Here is a 14,300-nt window from a genome sequence, read left to right on the forward strand (position 1 = left end):
TCCTCTTTGGGACAGGCGAAACATCAGGTTCTTCCACTCCTTTAAGAAAATACCTGGAGTTAAGTCCTCTGCTTGTAATTTTTTAGTCACTGTAAATGGGTGCTCTAGCAATTTTTCCAGCTCAGTCACCTGATTCCACTGACTTTCATTTAGCGTCAGTTGAGGGTTAGCCATGTCTACAAGAAAGGTTTTCAGTTCAACCAAGCGCTGAATCATTAAGTACTGCCCCATCGTGTGGCTTGATCAATAATTGCCCCCTTTTCCAGCACGTCTCTTCAAAATTGAGTCAACTTTAGGGGTTCTGGCAACAGTAGCCAATTTTCTCACCTTGCCAATCGGTGCAGCAGCATGTCCTTCTTGCAGACTGTCTCTTATAGCCAGCTGTAGCGTATGCACAACACAGCGCATGTGATGAATAAAAGAACGTATTGACACAGTTTCAACAAGATCTAAACTATCATGTTGCTGTTCATCTGAAGCAACTTCAGTTTGCTACTCAGTTACAATACTGTGTTCCTCTATTTCAAACATTTCTGTGTCTGTGGACCCAGAATGTTCTTCTAGCTGCTGGTCACCATCATTACTCTCATTCATTAGCTTAATAGTACTTATATTTGAAGCATTGTCAGTTACGACAGAAAGAACTTGCTCTTTTTTAAGTTCATAGTCTTGCAGAACCTTTTCCACCAAGACCTGGAGAAACTCACTGGTGTGATGAGCTTTGGTGTCTTTTACTGCCAATGTCTTGGTAACTATTTCATTTTTGTCACAAACAAATCGGACATTGATGGCAAAATAGTTCACTCTGTGACGTGTGCAGGCATCCATTTTAAGAAACAGAAAGCGTCCCTTGAGAGTTTTTTTAAGTTCTTCCTTTTGTTTAAAAGCTTCTTCGATTACTAATTTTCTAATACTCTCTCTCTCCAGAGAAACACCAAGCTTGCGGGCCATTTCCCCATTCAGACACATAAAAGCTGGTCGTGAAAATAATGAAATAGGCACACTATCCTTTACAACAAGCTCTATGATCTGTTTTTTAAATGTATCTACTGTCATTGTCACAGTAACTTTGTCACTGACAAAATATCTTGCAACTGATGGCTGCAAAGTTCTCTGCTCCTTTGTTTGGCTGGAAGAGCTGGGCACTGGTTCATTGGTTTGGATGCAGTCTCTCAACCACTGCTTTCAGTACTTCTGGATGAAAGCGCTGTAAATGTCTCTTTAGATTAGAAGCTCTGGTAGGAGCATTTTTATCTTTGCCTGAATATGCACTGATCTTGGCTTCACACCATTTGTTGTCGTCTGGATCATTTGTCATACACTGACAGACATAATGTTTTCTATCTTGAGTGATGGTGAAATGTTCAAATACAGCTGATTTAATGTGACGCTTCTTTGACATTCTCAGGTTTTTAATTCTGCATTCACAATCCAAATGACAATTGTTTTTCCTAAAAACAATTGTACAAAATTATTGCCAGGTCGTACAACTGATATAGTGGTCAGTAATACTGTTATTCCTCATGTACTCACAGTTAACTGATGCAAAGTTTGTTGAAAGGATAATACTTCTTACAGTCTTCCTCTTCTGAGTAGCAGCTGTGAGATGCTTGGAAGACGCACACCTAGTAAACATCTAGTCTAGAGGAGGAGCTTTACTACTAAGAATTTGCAACACATTTTCACTTTCAGTTTCATACATTGTAAGTAGGGGGGTTGGGGCACCATGAGGTTAACCAAGTATAAGATTAGATAAGGGCAGTGGAGAACAGTGACACACAAGAAGTAAGAAATGTCTCTATCTCCAGCAGAACTGCTTATCACTGTTGTTCATAGTTTGATAGAACATATATATTTGAGTAACATTTATAAAATTCATATGAAAGTTCAATTATGAAATATTAATACATTTTTTTTTTTTTTAAAGCTGGAGTCGGTACATTTCTACCGACTCCAACCAAAATTAACTCCGACTCCACAGCCCTGCTCTCTCGTGGTGCTGTCATGGCGACTGAATAAAGATAGATAGATCTATATATCTATATCTATTTACATAGATATGTCCATATCCATGTTTCTAAACCCCTTCATCCCTGGAGCTTTTTTCGTTTATCGCTCCCCTTCTTTCCAGAGCCATAATTTTTCCGTCAATATGGCCATGTGAGTGCTTATCTTTTGCCGGACAAGTTCTACTTTCGAACGACACCATTGGTTTTACCATGTCGTGTAACAGAAAATGTGAAAAAAATTCAAAGTGCGATGAAATTGCAAAAAAAGTGCAATCCCACACTTTTTGCTTGGCTTTTTTGCTAAGTTCACTAAATGCTATGTGCACACGTTGCGGATTTGATTGCAGATCTGCACGGTTTTTTGCTGCACAAAATTGCATCAAATCCGCAGTGTAGTGCACAACCAATGTAAGTCTATGGGAGCCGCAGACTTGTTGTGCACATGCTGCGGAAAAAGCCGCACCGAAACGCAGCTTTTTTTTCCGCAGCATGTCACTTCTTTTGTGCCGAACTGCAGCATTTTGCACCCTTAGACTTTCATTGATTCGGGCACATCTGCAGATGTAAAAAAGATCTGCAGTTTAGCTGCGGATGTGGGTCCGAGAAACGCTGCAGTTCGGGAGGAGGGAAGTGTGTGGGCGGTGACTGTGTGTGTGTATGTGTGTGCGGGCAGGGTCTGCGGGCTGTTTGGATGTGTGCGGCGCTGTGCGGGACTGTTCAGGTGTGTGCGGGGTCTGCGGGCTGTTCGGATGTGTGCGGCGCTGTGCGGGACTGTTTGGGTGTGTGCGGGACTGTTCGGGTGTGTGCGGGACTGTGCGGGTGTGTGCGCAGGCATCATCCGATGGGACCACAAGCACGGAGCATCCAATCTGCAGCTAATTCAGATGTAATCTGGACAGTGGACACGCACCCTACACTATCCATACATCTATCAATAGATATATCTATCCAGATATATCTATAGATAGATATATGAACAGATAGATGTATGCATCTATAGCTCTATCTATATGTAGATCTGTCTATCCATTTCATCTATCATCTATCTGTCTGTGTGAAATTGAGTGTGGGTTGGACAAATGTAAAAGAGGAGGTTGGACAATAATGACATCACAAATCTTTTTTTTTTGCTCAATAACACATCTTTATTTAGCTTTCAAAAACGCACACAAAAAACGCACCAAAAAAAAAAAAAAAAAATGAATCAAAACCGTGAAAAAAATGCACCAAAAACGCATCAAAACTGCATCAAAACCACAGCAAAAACTGCATCAAAACTGCACCAAAAACTGCATAAAAAAACATCAAAAACCTGAATCAAAACCACGCAAAAAACACACCAAATACTGCAGCAAAAACTGAATCAAAACAATGCAAAAAACGCACCGAAAACCGCACCAAGAACTGCATCAAAACCGCCCAAAAAAAGTGAAAAAAAAAAACGTGAAAAAAATGCATCAAAAACGCAGCTGCGTTTTCTGCAAGGAGATGCAGAGTTTGTGCAGAAAATTCTGCACCCAAATCTGCAACGTGTGCACACAGCATAAAACTGACCTGCCATTATGATTCTCCAGGTCATTACGAGTTCATAGACACCAAACACATCTAGGTTATTTTTTATCTAAGTTGGGAAAAAAAATTCCAAACTTTGCTAAAAAGAAATAAAATAATTGCGCCATTTTCCGATACCCGTAGCGTCTATATTTTCGGAGATATGGGGTCGGGTGAGGGCTAATTTTTTGCGTGCCGAGCTGACATTTTTAATGATACCTCTTCTGTGCAGATATGTTCTTTTCATCACCCATTATTGCATTTTAATGCAATGTCGCGGCGACCAAAAGAACAATTTTGGCTTTTGATTTTTTTTTCTCGCTACGCCGTTTAGCGATCATGTACATTTTTTTTGTTGTATTGAAAACAGCTGACATGTTGTGGCTTTGAAGTGGGCTCACCTCAAAGCGGGGGATACTGCCAGCTGGCAGAAAGGGGTTAATGAATATGTTTCAGTTAACCCCTTTCTGACCTCGGACAGGATAGTACGTCCGAGGTCAGATCCCCTGCTTTGATGCAGGGCTCCGCGGTGAGCCCGCATCAAAGCCGGGACATGTCAGCTGATTTGAACAGCTGACATGTGCCCGCAATAGAGGCGGGTGAAATCGTGATTCACCCGCCACTATTAACTAGTTAAATGCCGCTGTCAAACGCAGATAACGGCATTTAACCGGCGCTTCCGGCCGGGCGGCCGGAAATGAGCGCATCGCCGACCCCCGTCACATGATCGGAGGTCGGCGATGCTTCAGAATAGTAACCATAGAGGTCCTTGAGACCTCTATGGTTACTGATCCCCGGCAGCTGTGAGCGCCACCCTGTGGTCGGCGCTCACAGCACGCCTGCATTTCTGCTACATAGCAGCGAACATCAGATCGCTTCTATGCAGCAGAGCCGATCGTGTTGTGCCAGCTTCTAGCCTCCCATGGAGGCTATTGAAGCATGGCAAAAGTTAAAAAAAAAAAAGTAAAAAAAAAAAATGTGAAAAAAAATAAAAAAATATAAAAGTTTAAATCACCCCCCTTTCGCCCCAATCAAAATAAATCAATAAAAAAAATAATCAAACCTACACATATTTGGTATCGCCGTGTTCAGAATCGCCCGATCTATCAATAAAAAAAACCATTAACCTGATCGCTAAACAGCGTAACGAGAAAAAAAATTTGAAACGCCAGAATTACGTTTTTTTGGTCGCCGCGACATTGCATTAAAATGAAATAAAGGGCGATCAAAAGAACGTATCTGCACCGAAATGGTATCATTAAAAACACCGGCTCGGCACGCAAAAAATAAGCCCTCAACCGACCCCAGATCATGAAAAATGGAGACGCTACGGGTATCGGAAAATGGCGCAATTTTTTTTTTTTTTTTTAGCAAAGTTTGGAATTTTTTTTCACCACTTAGATAAAAAAATAACCTAGTCATGTTAGGTGTCTATGAACTCGTACTGACCTGGATAATCATAATGGCAGGTCAGTTTTAGCATTTAGTGAACCTAGCAAAAAAGCCAAACAAAAAACAAGTGTGGGACTGCACTTTTTTTGCAATTTCACCGCACTTGGAATTTTTTTCCCGTTTTCTAGTACATGACATGGTAAAACCAATGATTTTGTTCAAAAGTACAACTCGTACCGCAAAAAATAAGCCCTCACATGGCCATATTGATGGAAAAATAAAAAAGTTATGGCTCTGGGAAGGAGGGGAGCGAAAGACGAACACAGAAAAACGGAAAATCCCAAGGTCATGAAGGGGTTAAAAAAAAAAATGGCGTGGGCTCCTGCACAATTTTCTGCACCAGAAGGGGAAAGCCGACGGCCGGGGGCCAATATTTGTAGCCTGGGAAGGGGGTAATACCCATGGCCCCTCTCTAGGCTATGAATATCAGCCAGCAGCTGTCTGCGTAGCCTTTACTGGCTATTAAAATAGGGGGACCTCCCCCCAAAAAATGACGTGGGGTCCCCCTATATTTTATAGCCAGAAAGGCTACGAAGACAGCTGCAGGCTGATATTCATAGCCTAGAGAGGGGCCATGGATATTGGCCCCCTCCCCTAGCTACAAATACCAGTCCCCAGCCGCCCCAGAAATGGTGCATCTGTGAGATGCGCCAATTCCGGCACTTAGCCCTTCTCTTCCCACTCCCGAGTAGCGGTGGGATATGGGGTAATAAGGGGTTAATGTCACCTTGCTATTGTAAGGTGACATTAGGCCGGGTTAATAATGGAGAGGCGTCAATACGACGCCTATCCATTATTAATCCTATAGTAGTGAAAGAGTTAAAAAAAAAAAAAAAAGACACAGCCAGAAAAAAGTATTTTAATATTCTTAATTTAACCATACTTACCATACTTCAGCGCCTGCAAAAAAACGTAAAATAATAAACCGTATACTCACTTTCTGCCGTAGTCCAATTAATAACGAGGGTCCCAGGACGAACTCCCCTATAGAACAGTGACATCGGGTGATGTCACTGCTCTATAGGACCTCCAGTGACACAGTGACATGAGACAATGGCTCCTGGAGTGCATCACTGAGGTTACTATAGTTCACTGGTCTCACTTTATTGCATTTGCTGCGTGGGAACTTTCTCACACAGCAGTGCCAGAAGTGAGACTAGGGACTATTTTCTCACAGGGGTGGAGGAATACATTGTGAGGAATACATTGTGGAAGGATACCTTCCACAACTCATCATTGTATTCCTGGAGCCCCTGGAGAGCGGTCGCATCAGCTGATGCTGCTGTTCTCCACGGGAGATCGTCGAGGGACACTCGTTTTAATTGGATTTCTGCGGATCAGGGAATATATTGTTTGTTTATTATTTTAATATTTTTTACAGGTGACAATGGCTTCGGGGAAACAAAGTGATAAGTGATGGTGAGTATGTACTCTATGTTATATGTACTGTATTTATGTTGTATGTATGTACTGTATGTATGTACTGTATGTGGCATGTTGCATGATGTCACATGTCGTCACATGTTGCATGTCGCATGATGTCACATGTTGCATGGCGCATGTTGTCACATGTTGCATGTTGTCACATGTTGCCACATGTTGCATGTTGTCACATGTATCATGTTGCATGTCGCATGCTGCATGTCGTCGCATGCTGCATGTCGTCACATGCTGCATGTCTCATGTCGTCTCATGCTGCATGTCGCATGCTGTCGCATGATGTTGCATGTCGTCGCATGCTGCATGTCGCATGGTCTGTATGTGTGTAATGTATGTACTGTACATGCGTGTATGTGTACCTTGAGGGGTGCACTTTTTAGAATGGTGTCACATATGCCCCTCAAAGTCACTTCAAATGCCTTCATGACTGTTGTAAAGCCACAGATGATTCCTGAAGCTGCTTTAGAGAATGCCAACTAGTTGCAGAGCTGCAAGAGTAAAAGTGGGAAACTTTGAAAAATCTAAAGTTTAACACAAGCGTCTTTACTCGGTTTCCATGTGTAGTCTATTGTAGTTTTGCTGTCTTAAGTCTGAATCTACAATATGCACATTCCAATAAGAATAAGGAAAACCACTGCATGCACAAGTGCGCCCAAACTTTTCACTAGTGTATCTATTTAAAAATGTACGCACTGTGCATAGTGAAATTTAGTGACAGATCTACTTTGAAGGGCTTGCGTTCTTCTCTGTTGTAGGGTTCACAGATAATTACTAATAATTAATAAGCCTCTCACCTGATTTTCACATGTGCCAGTTGAAAATTTGATGGGAAACCTGACATTTTTTAAGTATTCAATTTCATTGCGGCACCAAAGAGGAAATTACTCAAGTTGAAAGAAATGGACTGAAGAAGGCAGTCACTCTTTACTATGGCTCAAAAGAAGAGAATACTGCACAGAGGATCCCACCCTCTATTAACTCAAATCCCTTTAAACGGGTATCTGAAAATGTACAGTTCTTTTAAAGATGAAAGTCTCTGCTTACCCGGTGATATGAGAGTCTGGTGGTCTTCCATCCTTACATCCTTGCACAGATCCTTCTTATCTTCTAAATACTCCCACTCCTCCATGGAGAAAGGGACATCCTGACTTCTTATAGACACCTGTCACACACAATCCTACAGTCATCCTTGACATCCCCTCCTTTATTATTAGTGGGTAATGTCTCCGCACTTCTCACCTCGGCAGTCAGCAGCTCTTTGATCTTGTCGGTGAGTTCCAGGATCTTCTGTGCGTTGTTACTGTCGTATGTCAGAGAATTAGGTGGAAGTTTCATTATTGGACTCTGATATTTCCCCCTTTCTTCTAACTCCTGGTCATTATTGCTGGGGGCCACACACCCACTAGAGGACTTGACTACTGTGTACTCCTGTGTGTGAAAGAGAGACCCTTATAAATGTCAGTACATGTCTTCCCACAATGTCCCACCTTCCACGTCATTCATAGAAGGCCTCACCTCTCCAGTTAGCAGATATATGATCTCCAGGGTGAGATTTAGTATACTGTTCGCCATCTTGCATCTGTCCTTATCCAGTGTAGATGGTTCAGTCAGGCAACAGTCTCGTAAAGAATGCATCAACTACCAAGATCCTAGACGACAGGAACCTGGAAGGAGAAAAAGTGATTTTATAGAAGGAATAAGAACCAGTGTACTTATCAATTCTGTTCCTCACCACTTTGTCGTTTTTACATCAGAAACGTAACACTGACAGCTAGACCACCAAAAAGCAGGTTACAACCAATGCAACCCTTCCTGCATACCGTTATTACCCACATACGGTATGTTCAATATACCTTGGCTAAAAAGGAAGTACAAAACTAAAATGAAAAATACGGTATAAATATGCTACATTGCATCCTAATTGCAAGTACTTTGGACACAGAATTTTGCCTGTGTTATCTGCAGCAGGATTTGGCAGCAATACACAGCTAAGCCTCTAAACGCGGTCCGATCCCAGCACTTAACCCGTCACATGCCACTGCATATAGCGATAGTGGCATGTAAGGCGTTTGACAGAGTGAGATCGCTCCCACTGTCAGCCCACTGGCACCCCCAAAGCATTATCGCAACAAAGGGCCCCCTGTAACAAAGACCTACATGTCTATGCCTGCCATGTAGACCAGCCTACTTATTCATACCGGAGGCTATTTGTTCGCTTATAAAATGCATTGCACTACATACATAGTATGGTGCATGTGTGATCAAATAACTGCAATTTGAAGGTCTCTTGTGGAGCTAGTAAGTATTGTAAAAATATAATAAACTTTTTTAAATATGTTTAAGTAGAAAAAATAAAAAGCAAAACCCAGTTTTAAAACAAACAACAAATAATTGTTTATTTGTGAAAAAACAACCCCCACAAAAACAACACATACTTGGTATCTTCACATTTATTATGACCCAAAACTATCTTATTATTTATCCTGTTCAATGAATGCCATTAAAAAACAAGAAACAGATAATGCCATATTTAACGTTTTTTGGTAACCTCGCCTTTAAAAAAAAAAAAAAAAAGTAATCAAAAAGCCTTTTGGATGCCAAAATTATACCAATGAAAAACTACAGATCATTATGGCCCTAATACACTTCTAGAAACAGAAAAATGAAAGCTACGGCTCGCACAATATGACGACCAAATATAATATATATATATATATATATATATATATATATATATATATATATATATATATATATATATATATATACACATATACACACACACACATATACACTCCCCTATGCACAGTATGATGGGTGATAACTTTCTTATTTTCATATAGATTCTGCTGTAATAGGGTTAGTTTTTGTTGGCGCAAGCTGTACTTGTTACCTATACCTATACCATTTTTGGGTATATACAACTTTTGAATCACTTTTTAGTTATTGGTTGAGGTAGTAGGCATGAACAAAAAACTCTAAATGGGGAATTTTTTTTTATTTCACTTTTTACAGACTTCAACATCTACTATATAATTTTCTATTCATTCGCTGATTGGTCTCGGCAGCTGCCTGTCATGGCTGCCGCGACCAATCAGCGACGGCCACAGTCTGATTAGTCCCTCTCTACTCCCTGCAGTCACTGCCCGCTCCATACTCCCCGCAGTCACCACTCACACAGGGTTAATGCCAGCGGTAACGGACCGCGTTATGCCGCGGGTAACTCACTCCGTTACCGCCGCTATTAACCCTGTGTGACCAAGTTTTTACTATTGACGCTGCCTATGCAGCGTCAATAGTAAAAGGATCTAATGTTAAAAATAATAATTAAAAAAAAATAATTATATACTCACCTTTCACGCTCCTCGCGACGCTCCCGTGACCTCTCCATGCAAGCGGCAGCTTCTGGTGCTAACAATGGTACGGGAGAAGGACCTGCCATGACGTCACGGTCATGTGACCGCAACGACATCACAGGCCCTGCGCGAGAAGAGCCTGCCATGACGTCACGGTCATGTGACCGCGACGTCATCACACCCTGGGACCGGAAGCTGCCGCCTGCATCGCATACAGGCGACAGAACTACAAGGGGCCCTCGGATCGGAAGGTGAGTATGTTTATTTTTAACCTGTGACATACGTGGCTGGGCAATATACTACGTGGCTCTGTGCTGTATACTACGTCACTGGGCAATATACTACGTCGCTGGGCAATATACTACGTGGCCTGGGCAATATACTACGTGGCCTGGGCAATATACTACGTGGGCTGTGCAATATAATAATTCGCTGGGCAATATACTACGTGGGCTGTGCAATATACTACGTGGACATGCATATTCTAGAATACCCGATGCGTTAGAATCGGGCCACCATCTAGTGCAGTATAATTGTTAACTTTGTTCATACAACTGCGGTGATTCCCAAACCTTTTGTATTTTTTTTTTTTTGTGTGCAAAAGTTTTAAAACACACACACACACACACACACACACACACACACACACACACACACACATATATCTCAAAAAAATAAAGGGAACACTAAAATCCCACATCCTAGATATCACTGATTGAAATATTCCAGTTGTAAATCTTTATTCATTACATAGTGGAATGTGTTGAGAACAATAAAACCTAAAAATGATCAATGCAAATCACAACTAATATCCCACGGAGGTCTGGAGTTTGAATGATGCTCAGAATCAAAGTTGAAAATGAACTTGCGGGCTAATCCAACTTCAGTGGAAATGCCTCAAAACAAGGAAATGATGCTCAGTAGTGTGTGTGGTCTCCACGTGCCTGTATGACCTCCCTACAACGCATGAGCATGCTCCTGATGAGGCGGAGGATGGTCTCCTGAGGGATCTTCTCCCAGACCTGGACTAAAGCATCTGCCATCTCCTGGAAGTCTGTGATGCAACGTGACGTTGGTGGATGGTGCGAGACATGATGTCCCAGATTTGTTCAATCGGATTCAGGTCTGGGGAACGGGCGGGCCAGTCCATAGCCTCAATGCCTACATCTTGCAGGAACTGCTGACACACTCCAGCCACATGAGGTCTGGCGTTGTCCTGCATTAGGAGGAACCCAGGGCCAACCGCACCAGCATATGTCTCACAAGGGGTCTGAGGATCTCATCTCAGTACCTAATGGCAGTCAGGCTACCTCTGGCGAGCACATGGAGGGCTGTGCGGCCCTCCAAAGAAATGCCACCCCACACCATTACTGACCCACTACCAAACCGGTCATGCTGAAGGCTGTTGCAGGCAGCAGATCGCTCTCCACAGCATCTCCAGACTCACGTCTGTCACATGTGCTCAGTGTGAACCTGCTTTCATCTGTGAAGAGCACAGGGCGCCAGTGGCGAATTTGACAATCCTGGTGATCTGTGGCAAATGCCAAGCATCCTGCACGGTGTTGGGCTGTGAGCACAACCCCCATCTGTTGAAGTCGGACACTCAGACCATCCTCATGGATGGGTTTCTAACCATTTGTGCAGACACATGCACATTTGTGGCCTGCTGGAGGTAATTTTGCAGGGCTCTGGCAGTGCTCCTCCTGTTCCTCCTGGCACAAAGGCTGAGGTAGCTGTCCTGCTGCTGAGTTGTTGCCCTCCTACGGCCCCCTCCACGTCTCCTGGTGTACTGGCCTGTCTCCTGGTAGCGCCTCCAGCCTCTGAACACTACGCTGACAAACACAGCAAACCTTCTTGCCACAGCTCACACTGATGTGCCATCCTGGGTGAGCTGCACTACCTGAGCCACTTGTGTGGGTTGTAGAGTCCGTCTCATGCTACCACGAGTGTGAAAGCACAGCCAACATTCAGAAGTGACAAAAACATCAGCCAGAAAGCATTGGTACTGAGATGTGGTCTGTGGTCCCCACCTGCAGAACCACTCCTTTAGTGAATGTGTCTTGATAATTGCCAATAATTTCCATATGTTGTCTATTCCATTTGCAGTATAGCATGTGAAATTGATTGTCAAACAGTGTTGCTTCCTAAGTGGACAGTTTGATTTCACAGAAGTTTGATTTACTTGGAGTTATATTCTGTTGTCTAAGTGTTCCATTTATTTTTTGAGCAGTGTATTTTATACATTGATGATTTTCAAATGTTTTCCAACCTACAAAGAATGGAGAGGTCTGTAATTTCTATCGTAGGTACACTTCAACTGTGAGAGACAAAATCTTAACCCCTTTCTGACCCCGGACGGGATAGTACGTCAGAACCCCTACTTTGATGAGGGCTCCGGCGGTGAGCCCGCATCAAAGCTGGGATATGTCAGCCGTTTTGTACAGCTGACATGTGCCAGCAATAGCGGCAGGTGGTATTGCGATCCACCCGCCGCTATTAACTAGTTAAATGTCGCTGTCAAGAGCTGACAGCGGCATTTACCTACCGCTTCCGGCCATCGAGCTGGAAATGAGCGCATCGCTGACCCCCGTCACGTGATCGGGGGTCAGCGATGCGTTAGCATAACAACCAGAGGTCTCCTTGATGATGCCGGATAGGCTATTGAAGCATGGCAAAAGTAAAAAAAAAAAAAAAAAAGTTTAAAATATATATATATATATATATATATATATATATATATATATATATATATATATATATATATATATATATACATATACATACACATACATACATATATACATATTAGAGTTCAAATCACCCCCCTTTTGCCCGATTCAAAATAAAATTTTTAAAAAATACACATATTTGGTATCGCCGCGTTCAGAATTGCCCGATCAATAAAAAAAAGGATTAACCTGATCGCTAAACGGCATAGCGAGAAAATTTGAACCACCAGAATTACTTTTTTTGGTCGCCGTGACATTAAATTAAAATGCAATAACGGGTGATCAAAAGAACGTATCTGCACAAATGTGGTATCACTAAAAACGTCAGCTCGGAATGCAAAAAATAAGCCCTCATCCAACCCGAGATCACAAAAAATGGAGACGCTATGGGTATCGGAAAATTGCACTTTTTTTTTCAGCAAAGTTCGGAATTTATTTTTCACCAGATAAAAGAGAACCTAGACATGTTTGGTGTCTATGAACTCGTAATGACCTGGAGAATCATAATATCAGGTCAGTTTTAGCATTTAGTGAACCTAGTAAAGAAAGCCAAACAAAAAACAAGTGTGGGATTGCACTTTTTTTGCAATTTCACCGCACTTGGAATTTTTTCCCCGTTTTCTAGTACAAACCAATGGTGTCATTCAAAAGTACAACTAGTCCTGCAAAAAATAAGCCCTCACATGGCCATATTGACAGAAAAATAAAAAAGTTATGGCTCTGGGAAGGAGGGGAGCGAAAACGAAAAACCGGAAAAAGCTGGGATCATGAAGGGGTTAATGTTTTTGGTGCCTCTTATATTTAGTTCACTAAAAATCTCTCTTGTCCTTCCTTTGCATTGTTGCAGGTATAACACGCAGAGAACGTCTTGTAGCCTGTATATCTGGGGTATGTGCTCCCTCCTCTACACCGTGCTGCTCCCCTAGCTGTACTGTAGCCTGTATATCTGGGGTATGTGCTCCCTCCTCTACACCGTGCTGCTCCCCTAGCTGTACTGTACCCTGTATATCTGGGGTATGTGCTCCCTCCTCTACACACAGTGCTGCTCCCCTAGCTGTACTGTAGCCTGTATATCTGGGGTATGTGCTCCCTCCTCTACACCGTGCTGCTCCCCTAGCTGTACTGTAGCCTGTATATCTGGGGTATGTGCTCCCTCTACACACCGTGCTGCTCCCCTAGCTGTACTGTAGCCTGTATATCTGGGGTATGTGCTCCCTCCTCTACACCGTGCTGCTCCCCTAGCTGTACTGTACCCTGTATATCTGGGGTATGTGCTCCCTCCTCTACACACAGTGCTGCTCCCCTAGCTGTACTGTAGCCTGTATATCTGGGGTATGTGCTCCCTCCTCTACACCGTGCTGCTCCCCTAGCTGTACTGTAGCCTGTATATCTGGGGTATGTGCTCCCTCCTCTACACCGTGCTGCTCCCCTAGCTGTACTGTAGCCTGTATATCTGGGGTATGTGCTCCCTCCTCTACACCATGCTGCTCCCCTAGCTGTACTGTAGCCTTTATATCTGGGGTATGTGCTCCTCCTCCACACCGTGCTGCTCCCCTAGCTGTACTGTAGCCTGTATATCTGGGGTATGTGCTCCCTCCTCTACACCGTGCTGCTCCCCTAGCTGTACTGTACCCTGTATATCTGGGGTATGTGCTCCCTCCTCTACACCGTGCTGCTCCCCTAGCTGTACTGTAGCCTGTATATCTGGGGTTTGTGCTCCTCCTCCACACCGTGCTGCTCCCCTAGCTGTACTGTAGCCTGTA

General features: G+C 43.1%; 1 protein-coding gene across 1 annotated transcript in view; it reads right to left on the reverse strand.

Annotated features, from left to right (window-relative positions):
• LOC143767890 (uncharacterized) overlaps positions 1–14,300 on the reverse strand; it is a 94,399-nt gene that overhangs the window by 77,564 nt on the left and 2,535 nt on the right. The window contains exons 2-4 of the mRNA XM_077256411.1: positions 7,968–8,116; positions 7,692–7,880; positions 7,497–7,614 (exon numbers count right to left, since the gene is read on the reverse strand). Of these exons, the coding sequence (XP_077112526.1) occupies positions 7,497–7,614; positions 7,692–7,880; positions 7,968–8,087 (427 nt within the window). The 5' untranslated portion in view covers positions 8,088–8,116. The remainder of the gene's footprint in view (positions 1–7,496; positions 7,615–7,691; positions 7,881–7,967; positions 8,117–14,300) is intronic.

Source organism: Ranitomeya variabilis, chromosome 4 (assembly GCF_051348905.1).
Source record: "Ranitomeya variabilis isolate aRanVar5 chromosome 4, aRanVar5.hap1, whole genome shotgun sequence".
NCBI lineage: Eukaryota > Metazoa > Chordata > Amphibia > Anura > Dendrobatidae > Ranitomeya > Ranitomeya variabilis.